The sequence below is a fragment of the Silene latifolia genome, chromosome Y (genome assembly GCF_048544455.1).
Source record: "Silene latifolia isolate original U9 population chromosome Y, ASM4854445v1, whole genome shotgun sequence".
Lineage (NCBI taxonomy): Eukaryota > Viridiplantae > Streptophyta > Magnoliopsida > Caryophyllales > Caryophyllaceae > Silene > Silene latifolia.
This window is the reverse complement of record NC_133538.1, coordinates 199,310,104-199,323,755: the sequence shown is the minus strand read 5'-3', so window position 1 is coordinate 199,323,755 and position 13,652 is coordinate 199,310,104. Positions and strand designations below refer to the sequence as shown.

Sequence of the window (13,652 nt, the reverse complement as noted above, 5' to 3'; positions counted from 1 at the left end):
AACCTAAAGGTAAAAACTGATTCACTTCTAATTGCTAATCAAATAAAGGGAATTTATATGGCTAAGGATGCAAAAATGATTTCGTATTTAGAATATGCAAAAAACCTTACCGCTAAGTTTGCTTTATTTGACATAGATCAAATATCAAGAGACTTGAACACCCATGCTGATGCTTTGGCTAGCCTAGGTTCAAATTTTACCCCTATAGTTTTCGACAAAATACCAATTGTTCATTTATTAGAGCCAGCCATCAGCAAGCCTGAACAAGTCAATCCTGTCAATCAGCATAATAACTCTTGGACTAAACTCTATTATGATTGGTTTCTTCGAGGAATACTGCCTCAGGGGAGACATGAAGCAAGGGCTTTTAAAATTAGAGCTTCAACTTACGCTATTATCAATAACACTTTATTCAAGAGATCGCAGGCTGGACCTTACTTAAGATGCTTAGAGCCTGACGAAGCCAAACTGGTACTTCAAGAAATACACGATGGACACTGTGGTAACCATAAAGGAGGAAAGAGCCTAGCAAGTAAAGTCCTCAGGACAGGCTACTACTAGCCTACACTGAGGGCTGACTGCCTGGAATATTCATCAAAATGTGAAACCTGCCAAGTCCATGCACCAATCATACATCAGCCATCTGAGTTCCTTCACTCAATTTTTGCACCCTGACCATTCATAAAGTGGGGCATGGATATTGTGGGAAAACTGCCCGTAGCTCCAGGACAAAAAATATTCATGTTGGCCATGACTGATTACTTCTCCAAATGGATTGAAGCTGATTCTTTCAGGAAAGTAACCGAAAAGGAAGTAATATCCTTCATCAAGACAAATATCATTTGCAGATATGGAATCTCGTCAGAAATAGTATGTGATAATGGAACCCAAATTGTGGGGAAAAAGACCTAAGCATTTTGCCAAGAATGGAATATCAACCTGGTAACGTCAACCCTTAGATACCCTAAAGCTAATGGCCAGGCTGAATCAAGCAATAAGGTAGTCATAAGGTGCCTAAAAAAGAAGCTAAAAAGAAGACGAGGCAGATGGGCTGAAGAACTTCCATTAGTACTATGGGCAGACAGGACAACTCCAAAGACATCAATAGGCCAAACACCTTACTCTTTGGTGTACGGCTGTGAAGCTGTCATTCCTACAGAAGTACGGGTGCCAACATAAAGGTACAGCCTGAACAATGTTGAAGCAAACAGAGACCTGATGCAAGATAACCTGGTTCTAACAGAAGAGCTAAGAGATGCTGCCAAAAATTAGGATGGCATCATACCAACAAGCAGTTGTCAGGACTTACAACAAAAATGTCAAAATAAAAGTTTTCAGGGAAGGAGACCTCGTCTTACGCAAAGTTTTTCCAAACAAGAAAGAAAAATCAGCAGGCAAGCTAGCCCCCACATGGGAAGGCCCTTACTTAATTGATTCAATTGTTGGACAAGGAGCATACAGGCTCCAAACACTAGAAGGAGAAATGATCCCAAGATCCTGGAATGTAACCCATTTAAAACTATTTCATATGTAAAGACCATATCAAGCTATAACCAAGTACAAACTCATATCATTACTCAACCTGATGTGCTACCTGAAAAACTACGTGTTTTACATACTCTGTATGCAACTCATGTCTATATATCTAAGTAACCCATTTTCTCTCACTTTTTTGAATCTTGAACAATTATACATGATAAATATTTTATATGCATAAATATTCAGGATTGAGGGCTACTCTACTATATATCAATTCCTGAAACAAAACTTTGCACTTAACTGTGCCTAACGAGTTGGTAACCATCACCAGATACAGTAAATGTCAGGACCAATCAGGCATGAAATAATTGCCTGACCTGACTAGGTTTACTGCCGATGATTACAACCGGCTGGACGCAGCAAGACAGGTGAAAGGGTGTTCTCTCCCAACCACTTAGTCTAAAATCCCTCCTGACAGGCCGAATACCAAGCCCTCCAGATAGGCAAGGGACATAAGCCCTCCTGACAGGCCGGTTTTCCCACCCCTTCAACCATTATGGCAAAAAACTATACTTGGTTGAATTACTCACGACGATTCAAATAACAGGATAAATCAAAAATGCTTTGCAGGTTAACTAAACACAAATTTTGACAGGTCCATCAGGATGGAAAAAAGAAAAACTCACAGGCTCAAGCAAAGTCAAAAAAGCAAAATCGGCCAAAAAAGGCCACCATGCCTATATCAATAAAGCCCTTACCCTATTTATCCTTTAATCTTTTGCATTTGTATGGAGTATTTATCAAGACTCATGGAGTTTGCTACTAGAACATGGTACTTCAGATATCATCCTATGTGTAAGAGTTTGAAACTTACTCACTTACTCTTTGCTGATGATCTTCTCATGTTCAGTAAGGGTGATGTGGAGTCTATCATGCTTATTCTTAGGGTGCTGGCTACTTTTTCTGGCTCTTCAGGGCTTAAGGTCAATGCTTCTAAATCAGAAGTAGTTTATAATGGGGTTCCTGATTCTGTAAAGTTTGATATTGCTCAGGTTTCTGGTTTTCAAGAGGGTAAGCTCCCCTTTAAATACCTTGGTATTTCTATTCAACCAGGTAGACTTACAAAATCTGATTGTAATGTTCTTCTGGAGAAGATTGTGTCAAAGATTAGAGGTATAGGGGCTAGGAAATTGAGTTATGCTGGTATATTAGTTCTTATAAACTCAGTTCTTAATACATTGCATAACTACTGGGCTTCCATCTTTTTGATTCCTAAGGGAGTTATCAAGAGAATTGAGAGTATTTGCAGGAATTTCTTATGGTGTGGGGGTTCAGACTATAACAGGGCACCTTTGGTGGCGTGGCAGGATGTGTGTTGCAGCAAAAAGGAAGGTGGCTTGGGTATAAAGGAAGCAGGGGTGTGGAATATAGCAAGTGTGGGTAAACTTGTGAATTGGATATATACAAAAGCTGACAGATTGTGGGTTCTTTGGATTGATCATGTCTATATGAAAGGGGCTAATTGGGAAACATATCATCCTCCTCCTGATTCTAATTGGAATTGGAGGAACATTTGCAAGATCAAGGATAGGTTAGCTGGTGGTTATCAGGGTAATTGTTGGGTTGCATCTACTGGTGGTTACTCTATTAGTTCAGGATATCAATGGTTACAGGCTTTACACCCACCTGTACCATGGTATCATGGTGTCTGGGATAATTGGGTTATCCCTAAGCAAGCTTTTGTTGGTTGGCTTATTCATAGGAATGCTTTAAACACAAGATCTAAACTGTATAAGCTAGGCCTGGTTTCTACTGCTAATTGTGTCATCTGTGAGATGGGGGAGGAGACACATGATCACCTATTCGGGGACTGTGTCTATGCTTCCAAACTTATTGCAGGGTTAGAAAGTTGGCTGCAGCTGAAGCTCAATGACCAGTCTGGTTCTTATTCTAAGTTGCAGCAGAGGGTGTGCAGGGTAGTTAAAAATGCAGTCCTGTATGCTATCTGGTTGGAAAGGAACTCTGCTCGTTTGGAGTTATCTATTTGCAGGCCTGAAAGATTGATTCAGCAGGTTCAGAGACAAGTTCATGGGAGGCTAGTGCAGAAACTTAGGAATTGTACTATGCCTAGTGATTGTGGTTGGCTAAGTACCATAAATATTAGATGTTCTTTTTGTACTTAGCTTAGATGAAGGTTGGCACTTCTTGTAGAATTATTATGATGTAATCCTTTTATTATTAATACAAAAAAGCTCACATTCTACCAAAAAAAAAAATAAAGCCCTTACCCCCTGGGGTAAAGGCGCCAAAATATTCATAAAGGCCAGGGATAGTCTCCCTGACCTGGATAAAAAAAGAAAAAGATAAAAATTGTTCGTCCATGAACATCTCCCCTGGATGGGCCAAATACCAACTAAAAAAATCAAATTACTGCTTCTCCTTAGAAACAGTACCAGCACTCCCACTCTTAGCCGGATCAGCATCAACGTCCTGCTCCCCTAGAGAATCGACCTCCTGTTCATTGCCTATGTTATGCAGGTCAGGATACTTTGAAGCAGCAAAAGCCATCTCAGCTTCAGGATTCCACTTCGCCCTGGCCTCGACAGACTCTAACATAGCAGCAGCCCTCCCTTTAATATAGAAATAGAGGGAAGCATCATCAAGTTTGAACTCCAATTCATCCCTCTCCTGGGTGAGCTCTTCATTCCTGTCCAAAGTTTCCTGCAAGAGCCGCTTACTTGAATCTGCCTCAGCCTTAAAAGCATCCTTTTTAGCCTGCACCCTCACCAAATCAGCAGCTTTAGCAGCCAGGTCAGCTCGTGCAAAATCCAGTTCAGACTTCAGCCTATCATAATCTGATCTCATCAGATAAATCCTGGCTACCAAAGAAGTAGCCTGATAGGCGTTACGGAGACAGACCGTAGCACCCTGACCAAAAACAGGAAGAAGAATATGAGTAAAATACCCCAATAATAAAAACTACCCAAACAAAATACACATAAAAATAAAAATAGCCTACCTACCTCACAGCAGCCAGGGCACCTGCCAAAAGGCTGACTGAATGATCCACTGAAGCAACCGCCTAAGTAGCAGTCTCAACAGGGTCAAGGGTGAGCATAACGTCTGACTTAGAAGCAACATAATCCCTAATCTTCACCCTAGCAGCCTCCATATTGTCCACCCTGGCCTTCACTTCCCTGACCGGGGCAGAAATGTCAACATCTTCAATTTTTATTTTTTTGGTTGCTGAACTTGTTTCAGCAGGTACAACAGTGACCTTAGGAGCATCAGGTTGTTCAGCCAAATCGATAACAGGCTCAGCATCTCCGCTTCCCTAGGAGCCCTCCTCTTTAATCTTAGCCAACCTGGCTGAGAGGTCAGCCATACCAAACCTGGCAAGGCGAGTAGACGACCTGGTGGCTACAACACGAAACACTATATTAGCAATATAAACTAAACATCACCAGGAAGCCAAAGTAAGAAGAAAAAAGAAATTAAGATAGACTTACTGCCTGAGGTAGTGGCACTAACAGCCCTAGAAGGTTTAGCCACCCTAGCAGCGCCATCAGCCTTCAAACAGTGAGGGAGATGGCCAACCCCACAGCAGAGAGGCCAAGACCTCTCCAAAGGAGGAATAGCAAGGAAAGCATAAATATTGGCAGTGGGATACTCAGTTTCAGTAACCCAATCATCAACTGCACACATAAAAGGTATGATTCAATATGAACTTCATTTTATTTTTTACTAACGAGTGAAACATGCAGGACAAAAGAAAAACCAAAAAACTCACCAGCAACGCAAGCTTCGTAATTTAAATATACCAGGTCAGGACCCACAGAATTGGTCGTGACAAACATGTACCCAGCAGCCCAACCCTTGTCATGGCCGCTATCCAGATTGCTCAAAAGGGGAGTAGTAGAAGCCCTGACCTTAAAACTTATACGGCCAGCACTATTGGTTTTGACAGCATAAAAAGCCTTCAGATCATCAAGGGAAAACGAGATATTGTGTTTTTTACAGAGATACTCAACGGAACATACAACCTTCCACACCATAGGCATCAGCTGATAAGATGGAACACCAATCTCCTTAATAACCTCAACCATAAGAGGAGAAAAAAGAAGCTTACAACCTGCCCTGAAAGCCCAGTCATGAATGCAGAACCAACCATGACAAGCCCAGTCAGCCCTGATAGGAGAATTCTCAGGGATCCAGACTTCAGCATCAGCAGGGATGATCCCCTTATCCTTCAACACCTTCTCAAACTCAGGCTTCAAACGATTTGCAAGAGACTGATCGTCCTTTAGAGCCTTTGTAGGCTTGAACTGGAAATCCCCATGGAAAATTGAGATCATCTCCAATAGAGAATCACTCGGCTTATTGATCGTAGAAGGTTGAGCAGCAGAAGAAATAGGCAAATTCTCAGAAGAAGTTTCCTCAGGATTCTGGAAAGGGGGGTTGCAGGAGTCGCCGCCTTGGTAGACTTCTTTTTGCGGCCATTATTGAAAGATTATGAAGATTATTTGAAGATTAAGGAACTGGAAACTAAGTAAAATTAGAGAAGAAAGTTATTAAGAGAGAAATGGGGGAGATTATTCTGATGGAGATCAACTTAATGAAGTTAACGGGTATTTATACTAGAGTAAATTAGGGTTTTAACCGCAAGTGGATTTATAATCATTGAAGGAGTTGCAGTAAAAAGCTACACGCGTCATAAACTGCAGGGAATAGCCGTTACAGGAACTGACTAGGCAAAATTCAACCATTGGATAATTTTCCTAAGATTAAAGTTATCTCCTCATTTTTTGTCCTGACACATTGAAAATGAGGAGATAAGGAGCAATTGTTAGGCCTGGAAATCCGCAGACGTCCCTGATCAGTATTTCACCTTAACCTGACCATCAGGCTGTCAGGGTATCAGGACACATGAAGATAGGCGCCAGGCCATGGAGAGGACAACGGTCAAAATATCAGGACGAGATCAGACCAGGATGACATATTACAAGAGGAATATATGCGCAGCATTGAATAGGAAGATCTCGCAGTAAATGCAGTAATTAAGGACGTAATATTGGCAATTATTGCGGGTAATTAAGGAGAATAATCCACATTAATGCCGCCATCACACAGCCGTTCAGCAAGAGCTTATATAAGGGATATTTGAAAATCATTTGAAGGATCATCACAAAACAAGGCAATATACAACATTCTCATTTCATTCATAGCTAATTACGTCCAATTGTGCTCAATACATAATACAATAGTGAAATCCTCTCCTTGCTTGGTGCCCGTGGTTTTTTCCCATTTAAGGGTTTTCCTGGTACAAAATTCTTTGTCTTCTTGTTGTTATTTTTTATTGCATTTACAATTTATATTTTGCCCCTGACGACCTGACTATTAGGACATTTAGAGCTAGTTAACCCTATCCAAATCTACCCTGACCTGATTTCGCCTTGTGATGCGTATAGAGGGGGGGTAAAAATTCTAATAAATTTCAGCGGGAATCACGAATAAATTCCGTCTAATTAAGTCCAAAATAAATACGACGGATAATCAAGTTACGAGTTGACAAATAAGAGCAAGCGCGCAAAACGAGGATGACGAAAATTGCAGGTCACGACTAGGGCTGCCGTGTGAACCTTGTTGTGGAAATTCAAAGACGATTTATTTTTCCTTGCTTTATAATTTACGATGTCAACTCAATTTTCTTCAAAATTTAAATTACTAGATTTTTCTAGCAACTAGGTAGATTATATTTATTGTAAGTCAAAATTGAATTTCCCCATCCCCCTTCCTTAGGTCGGTTTCTAGGCCTATAAAAGGCTGATTTGTACTTCATTTTTAGACATCTGGAAGAATTTAAAAACCGTTTTGAGAATTATTCTCTTAACCGTCAAAGCATTAGTGTGGTTTTACACTCGTGTAGAGACAAAATTGAGATCGACGCGTTTCGATTCTCGACTTAAACCGCGGACGCGCTCCAAAGTTTAAGGGGAACTTCCTTGTCGCGTTACGAGGATTCCAACCATTGTATCGTTATAGGTCTAACGGTAGCAAATATCTCCAAAGTTCACACAAAAACAAAAACAAAAAAACAAATCACTGTTCACGTGGTACTGTTCACGGTACTGTTCGTCACAGGAAAACAAAAAAAAAAATATTCATTCGTCAAAAATTCACAAAATGGCGTTTAACCACGAGCAAGCCCAAATTTCGAACCAAGCCGCTTCCGCCAACCCACCCCATACGTTGCAAATGGTATCAGAGCCAGGTTGATGCGTATAGTGGGGGGTAAAAATTCTAATAAATTTCAGCGGGAATCACGAATAAATTCCGTCTAATTAAGTCCAAAATAAATACGACGGATGATCAATTTACGAGTTGATAAATAAGAGCAAGCGCGCAAAACGAGGATGACGTAAATTGCAGATCACGGCTAGGGCTGCCGTGTGAACCTTGTTGCGGAAATTCAAAGACGATTTATTTTTCCTTGCTTTGTAATTTACGATGTCAACTCAATTTTCTTCAAAATTTAAATTACTAGATTTTTCTAGGAACTAGGTAGATTATATTTATTGTAAGTCAAAATTGAATTTCCCCATCCCCCTTCCTTAGGTCGGTTTCTAGGCCTATAAAAGGCTGATTTGTACTTCATTTTTAGACATCTCGAAGAATTTAAAAACCGTTTTGAGAATTATTCTATGAACCGTCAAAGCATTAGTGTGGTTTTACACTCGTGTAGAGACAAAAATTGAGATCGACGCGTTTCGATTCTCGACTTAAACCGCGGACGCGCTCCAAAGTTTAAGGGGAACTTCCTTGTCGCGTTACGAGGATTCCAACCATTGTTATCGTTATAGGTCTAACGGTAGCAAATATCTCCAAAGTTCACACAAAAACAAAAAAAAAAAAAACAAATCACTGTTCACGCGGTACTGTTCACGGTACTGTTCATCACAGAAAAACAAAAAACAAAAAATATTCATCCGTCAAAAATTCACAAAATGGCGTTTAACCACGAGCAAGCCCAAATTTCGAACCAAGCCGCTTCCGCCAACCCACCCCATACGTTGCAAATGGTATCAGAGCTTCGGCTCTTGATTTCCTTAAACCAAGACGATCCTAAGGGGAAGGAAAGGGTGTTTGATCCTAGTTTACCACCTGTTTTTGATGTGTACGAAGACGATGTTATATCGCTCTTTCACGATGGTTTTACAACCGAGGATAAACTTGATTTCAATTTCAATTTGCCTCCTATATTCGAAGGAACTATCAATTGCAGGGATGTAACATCGGAGACAAAATGAGCAGCCCAAGAGAATCGTGGAGTTAATCTTGAACCTATGTGTTTATCTGGTTCGGTATGCTATTGTTTACATTTGAAGGTCATGGTGAATGACACCTTTAATTTTCACGGTTCTAACGATGCTCCAAGATCAATTCGCTGTTTAAAGCATTTCGGGCAGAAGATGTTTCGGAGCGATAGAGCACGGTTGAACCCTTCACGCTGCAAGTTTCGGGACTGTAGAGTTTGTGGGTGGAATCAGCCACAATCATCGAAGGTGTTCAACCCGGGCATTGGGTAGGAAAGGATAAATGCAAAACCAGCATCTCCTCCTCGACACTTAAAGGTACAAGAATCGAGACGATTCTTTTTGAAGAAAAGGAGTGTTGATGCGTATAAAGGGGGGTAAAAATTCTAATAAATTTCAGCGGGAAACACGAATAAATTCAGTCTAATTAAGTACAAAATAAATACGACGGATGATCAAGTTACGAGTTGACAAATAAGAGCAAGCGCGCAAAACAAGGATGGCGAAAATTACAGGTCACGGCTAGGGCTGTCGTGTGAACCTTGTTGCGGAAATTCAAAGACGATTTATTTTTCCTTGCTTTGTAATTTACGATGTCAACTCAATTTTCTTCAAAATTTAAATTACTAAATTTTGCTAGGAACTAGGTAGATTATATTTATTGTAAGTCAAAATTGATTTTCCTCATCCCCCTTCCTTAGGTCGGTTTCTAGGACTATAAAAGGCTGATTTGTACTTCATTTTTAGACATCTGGAAGAATTTAAAAACCGTTTTGAGAATTATTCTCTGAACCGTCAAAGCATTAGTGTGGTTTTACACTCGTGTAGAGACAAAAATTGAGATCGACGCGTTTCGATTCTCGACTTAAACCGCGGACGCGCTGCAAAGTTTAAGGGGAACTTCCTTGTCGCGTTACGAGGATTCCAACCATTGTTATCGTTATAGGTCTAACGGTAGCAAATATCTCCAAAGTTCACACAAAAACAAAAAAAAAAACAAATCATTGTTCACGCGGTACTGTTCATCACAGAAAAACAAAAAACAAAAAATATTCATCCGTCAAAAATTCACAAAATGGCATTTAACCACGAGCAAGCCCAAATTTCGAACCAAGCCGCTTCCGCCAACCCACCCCATACGTTGCAAATGGTATCAGAGCTTCGGCTCTTGATTTCCTTAAACCAAGACGATCCTAAGGGGAAGGAAAGGGTGTTTGATCCTATTTTACCACCTGTTTTTGATGTGTACGAAGACGATGTTATATCGCTCTTTCACGATGGTTTTACAACCGAGGATAAACTTGATGTCAATTTCAATTTGCCTCCTATATTCGAAGGAACTATCAATTGCAGGGATGTAACATCAGAGACAAATTGGGCAGCCCAAGAGAATCGTGGAGTTAATCTTGAACCTATGTGTTTATCTAGTTCGGTATGCTATTGTTTACATTTGAAGGTCATGGTGAATGACAACTTCAATTTTCACGGTTCTAACGATGCTCCAAGATCAATTCGCGGTTTAAAGCATTTCGGGCAGAAGATGTTTCGGAGCTATAGAGCACGGTTAAACCCTTCACGCTGTAAGTTTCGGGACTGTAGAGTTTGTGGGTGGAATCAGCCACAATCATCGAAGGTGTTCAACCCGGGCATTGGATAGGAAAGGATAAACGCAAAACCAGCATCTCCTCCTCGACACTTAAAGGTACAAGAATCGGGACGATTCTTTTTGAAGAAAAGGAGTGTTGATACGTATCGAGGGGGGTAAAAATTTTAATAAATTTCAGCGGGAATCACGAATAAATTCCGTCTAATTAAGTCCAAAATAAATACGACCGATGAACAATTTACGAGTTGACAAATAAGAGCAAGCGCGCAAAACGAGGATGACGAAAATTGCAGGTCACGGCTAGGGCTTCCGTGTGAACCTTGTTGCGGAAATTCAAAGACGATTTATTTTTCCTTGCTTTGTAATTTACGATGCCAACTCAATTTTCTTCAAAATTTAAATTACTAAATTTTGCTAGGAACTAGGTAGATTATATTTATTGTAAGTCAAAATTGGTTTTCCCCATCCCCCTTCCTTAGGTCGGTTTCTAGGCCTCTAAAAGGCTGATTTGTACTTCATTTTTAGACATCTGGAAGAATTTAAAAATCGTTTTGAGAATTATTCTCTGAACCGTCAAAGCATTAGTGTGGTTTTACACTCGTGTAGAGACAAAAATTGAGATCGACGCGTTTCGATTCTCGACTTAAACCGCGGACGCGCTCCAAAGTTTAAGGGGAACTTCCTTGTCGCGTTACGAGGATTCCAACCATTGTTATCGTTATAGGTCTAACGGTAGCCAATATCTCCAAAGTTCACACAAAAACAAAAACAAAAACAAAAAAGAAATCATTGTTCACGCGGTACTGTTCACGGTACTGTTCATCACAGAAAAACAAAAAAAAAATATTCATCCGTCAAAAATTCACAAAATGGCGTTTAACCACGAGCAAGCCCAAATTTCGAACCAACCCGCTTCCGCCAACCCACCCCATACGTTGCACCTTGCGCAAAATCCACACAAAACACTCACCATCCCCGAATGGATCACCACAGTTTTTAAAACAATTAACGGGGTCAGTATTGAATACATAAAAACAATAGCCACAATGAAACAGAAACACAAACAGCTGAAGCAGCTCAAACCAATCTCGAGTCTCCATCTCCAATCTCCACACAACTGACTACACACTAAAGTGTGTAGTCTTGCCAGAGTACCCATCGCAACAAGTACTCCTCGCCGCCGGTGGGGGACCGCAGCCGTTCCCACCTAAGCCCCGCTCATCTCCATCGAGCGATAAACCCAAGTTCATTAATGTGCACATCCCTTCTGTGGCGGGTTCCACAGAAGGGGAATTAAGGGCGTGAAGCCACTCCCGCAAGTGACTCCACTCAGCCAGGGACGCACCCCAAAGATCACAGACAGATACACAACCAATCAACAATATACAACCAACAACCATCAAAATCAAACCAACAATATATTTAACCAACAATCACCTTCACAAACACCACACATTATGTAGCCAATACTGAGTAGGGAAACCCTACCTAGAAATCAAACACCAACAGTCGATCAAGCAGCTAAAACAGAATATTTCTTCAATGAAACCTCCTCCTATAACATACATACATGCAATTACTTCCACAATCATATAAATCACCCAAAACCCCTAATATCACCCAATTAGGGTTTAACCAATCTTAACAAAATATTATAAAAATTATATAAAAAGCTTACCCACGATACAAGGATCACTACGGCGTAAAGAACAATGCAATACGACACTCCTAGCCTTGGGATTTGCTAATAATGTGGCGAGAACAATCAACGTAACTTCTAATCTTCTCTTTGAAAGGTTTTAGAGTGTAAAAGTGTTTTAAGAAAAGTGACGAAAGCTTTATATACTAATCCCGCATTATTAACAAAACCCGTCCAAATAAACCCGTAAAACACACTTACTCGATCGAGTAAGTGACTTACTCGATCGAGTGACCCTTACTCGATCGAGTCCCCATCTTACTCGATCGAGTACCCTACAGGCAGTCTACTGTTTTGCGTAAAAAGCTACTTACTCGACAGAGTAAGCCCCACTCGATGGAGTACCTTAAGACGCATAAAACCGTAGTATTACACTTTATCTCTCAACCGCCATTTTTTTCCTCTTCTAATCTTCATCATATTTATCATCTTCTCTTCCATTCTTCATCAAAACTTCATCGCCTCTTTTAATCTTCATCAAACATTGATTACTATTCATAATCTTCGTTCATCGCCTTTGATTAATCTGATCATTTTTCAAAATTTGATATGAGTGGTGAATCTGTGATGGAAAAATCTGAATCTACTCGGCCTGATTTTGATCTTCGTGCTATGGAGAAGAAATATGAAGATTTTTATCTGGGTGGTGAATCTGGGATAGAGATGAAAGAGGGCGAAGTTGATGATGGATCGTCTAATGTTGTTGCATGTTGCTCAAATATTGCTTCTCTTACAATCGTGGATGAGGAGAGGCAGATGAGGATGATGGTTAATTCAAAGATAGGAGATTCTGAGAGGGAGGCGAAGAGGTGGTTAGACAGCCGTCAATCTGTTCAGAACAAAAAAATATTTATGGAAGATCTATGTAGATCATGGCCTGAGTTTGGGGTTTTATTGGAGTATGAAAATGAGGAGAATGCAAGGGAGAAAAGAGATGATGTTGCATGTAATTCTGATGTTGTTTGTAATTCCGATGGGGAATTAGATCCAGTGTCCATACGAAAAAATCCGGTTATTTCAAAATGGTTTATGGGGAAGCTTTCTAAATATTGGCCTGGTTTTTGTCTTACAGACGAAGACGAATCGTCAGGAGGTTGATTTCTTGTTCCTTTAATTTTTTACATTGATTTTTTTTTTGTTGGACTGGTTATATAATTTCTGTTTCATCTAATTTAATCTACCCAATGATCTCTAATGTTGAGGGTAGTTGATTGCCTGAAAATGTTGTTGTACATATACAATGCCACCACCATTTGTAGTGATGAGGCTGTGTATGTACGACAATGTTGTTTACTAAAGCTAATTGTTCTCAATTGCTCATGTCTGAAGTTAATATCCTTAGTGTCAAAGACTGAATAGTACAAAAGAGTTGCAAAGTTCTACAACAAAACCAAATACAGACTAAATAAAATGCTTCACTGTGGCCTTCTTGATTGTTTGTTGTCCTTGCTTCTTACTTTATTTGTGAAAATGGTGACTTTGATAAGATATCCAGTCTTTGCTAAGTTCTAACTGTCCAAAATGTTTCATATTAATGATGTTTATATAAGTTTCT

General features: G+C 40.1%; 1 protein-coding gene across 1 annotated transcript; it reads left to right on the top strand.

Annotated features, from left to right (window-relative positions):
- The first annotated feature begins 2,288 nt into the window (after positions 1–2,288).
- LOC141629806 (uncharacterized) lies at positions 2,289–3,662 on the top strand. Its single transcript, XM_074442749.1, has one exon. The coding sequence runs from the start codon at positions 2,289–2,291 to the stop codon at positions 3,660–3,662; it is 1,374 nt and encodes a 457-aa protein (XP_074298850.1).
- Positions 3,663–13,652: the final 9,990 nt, after the last annotated feature.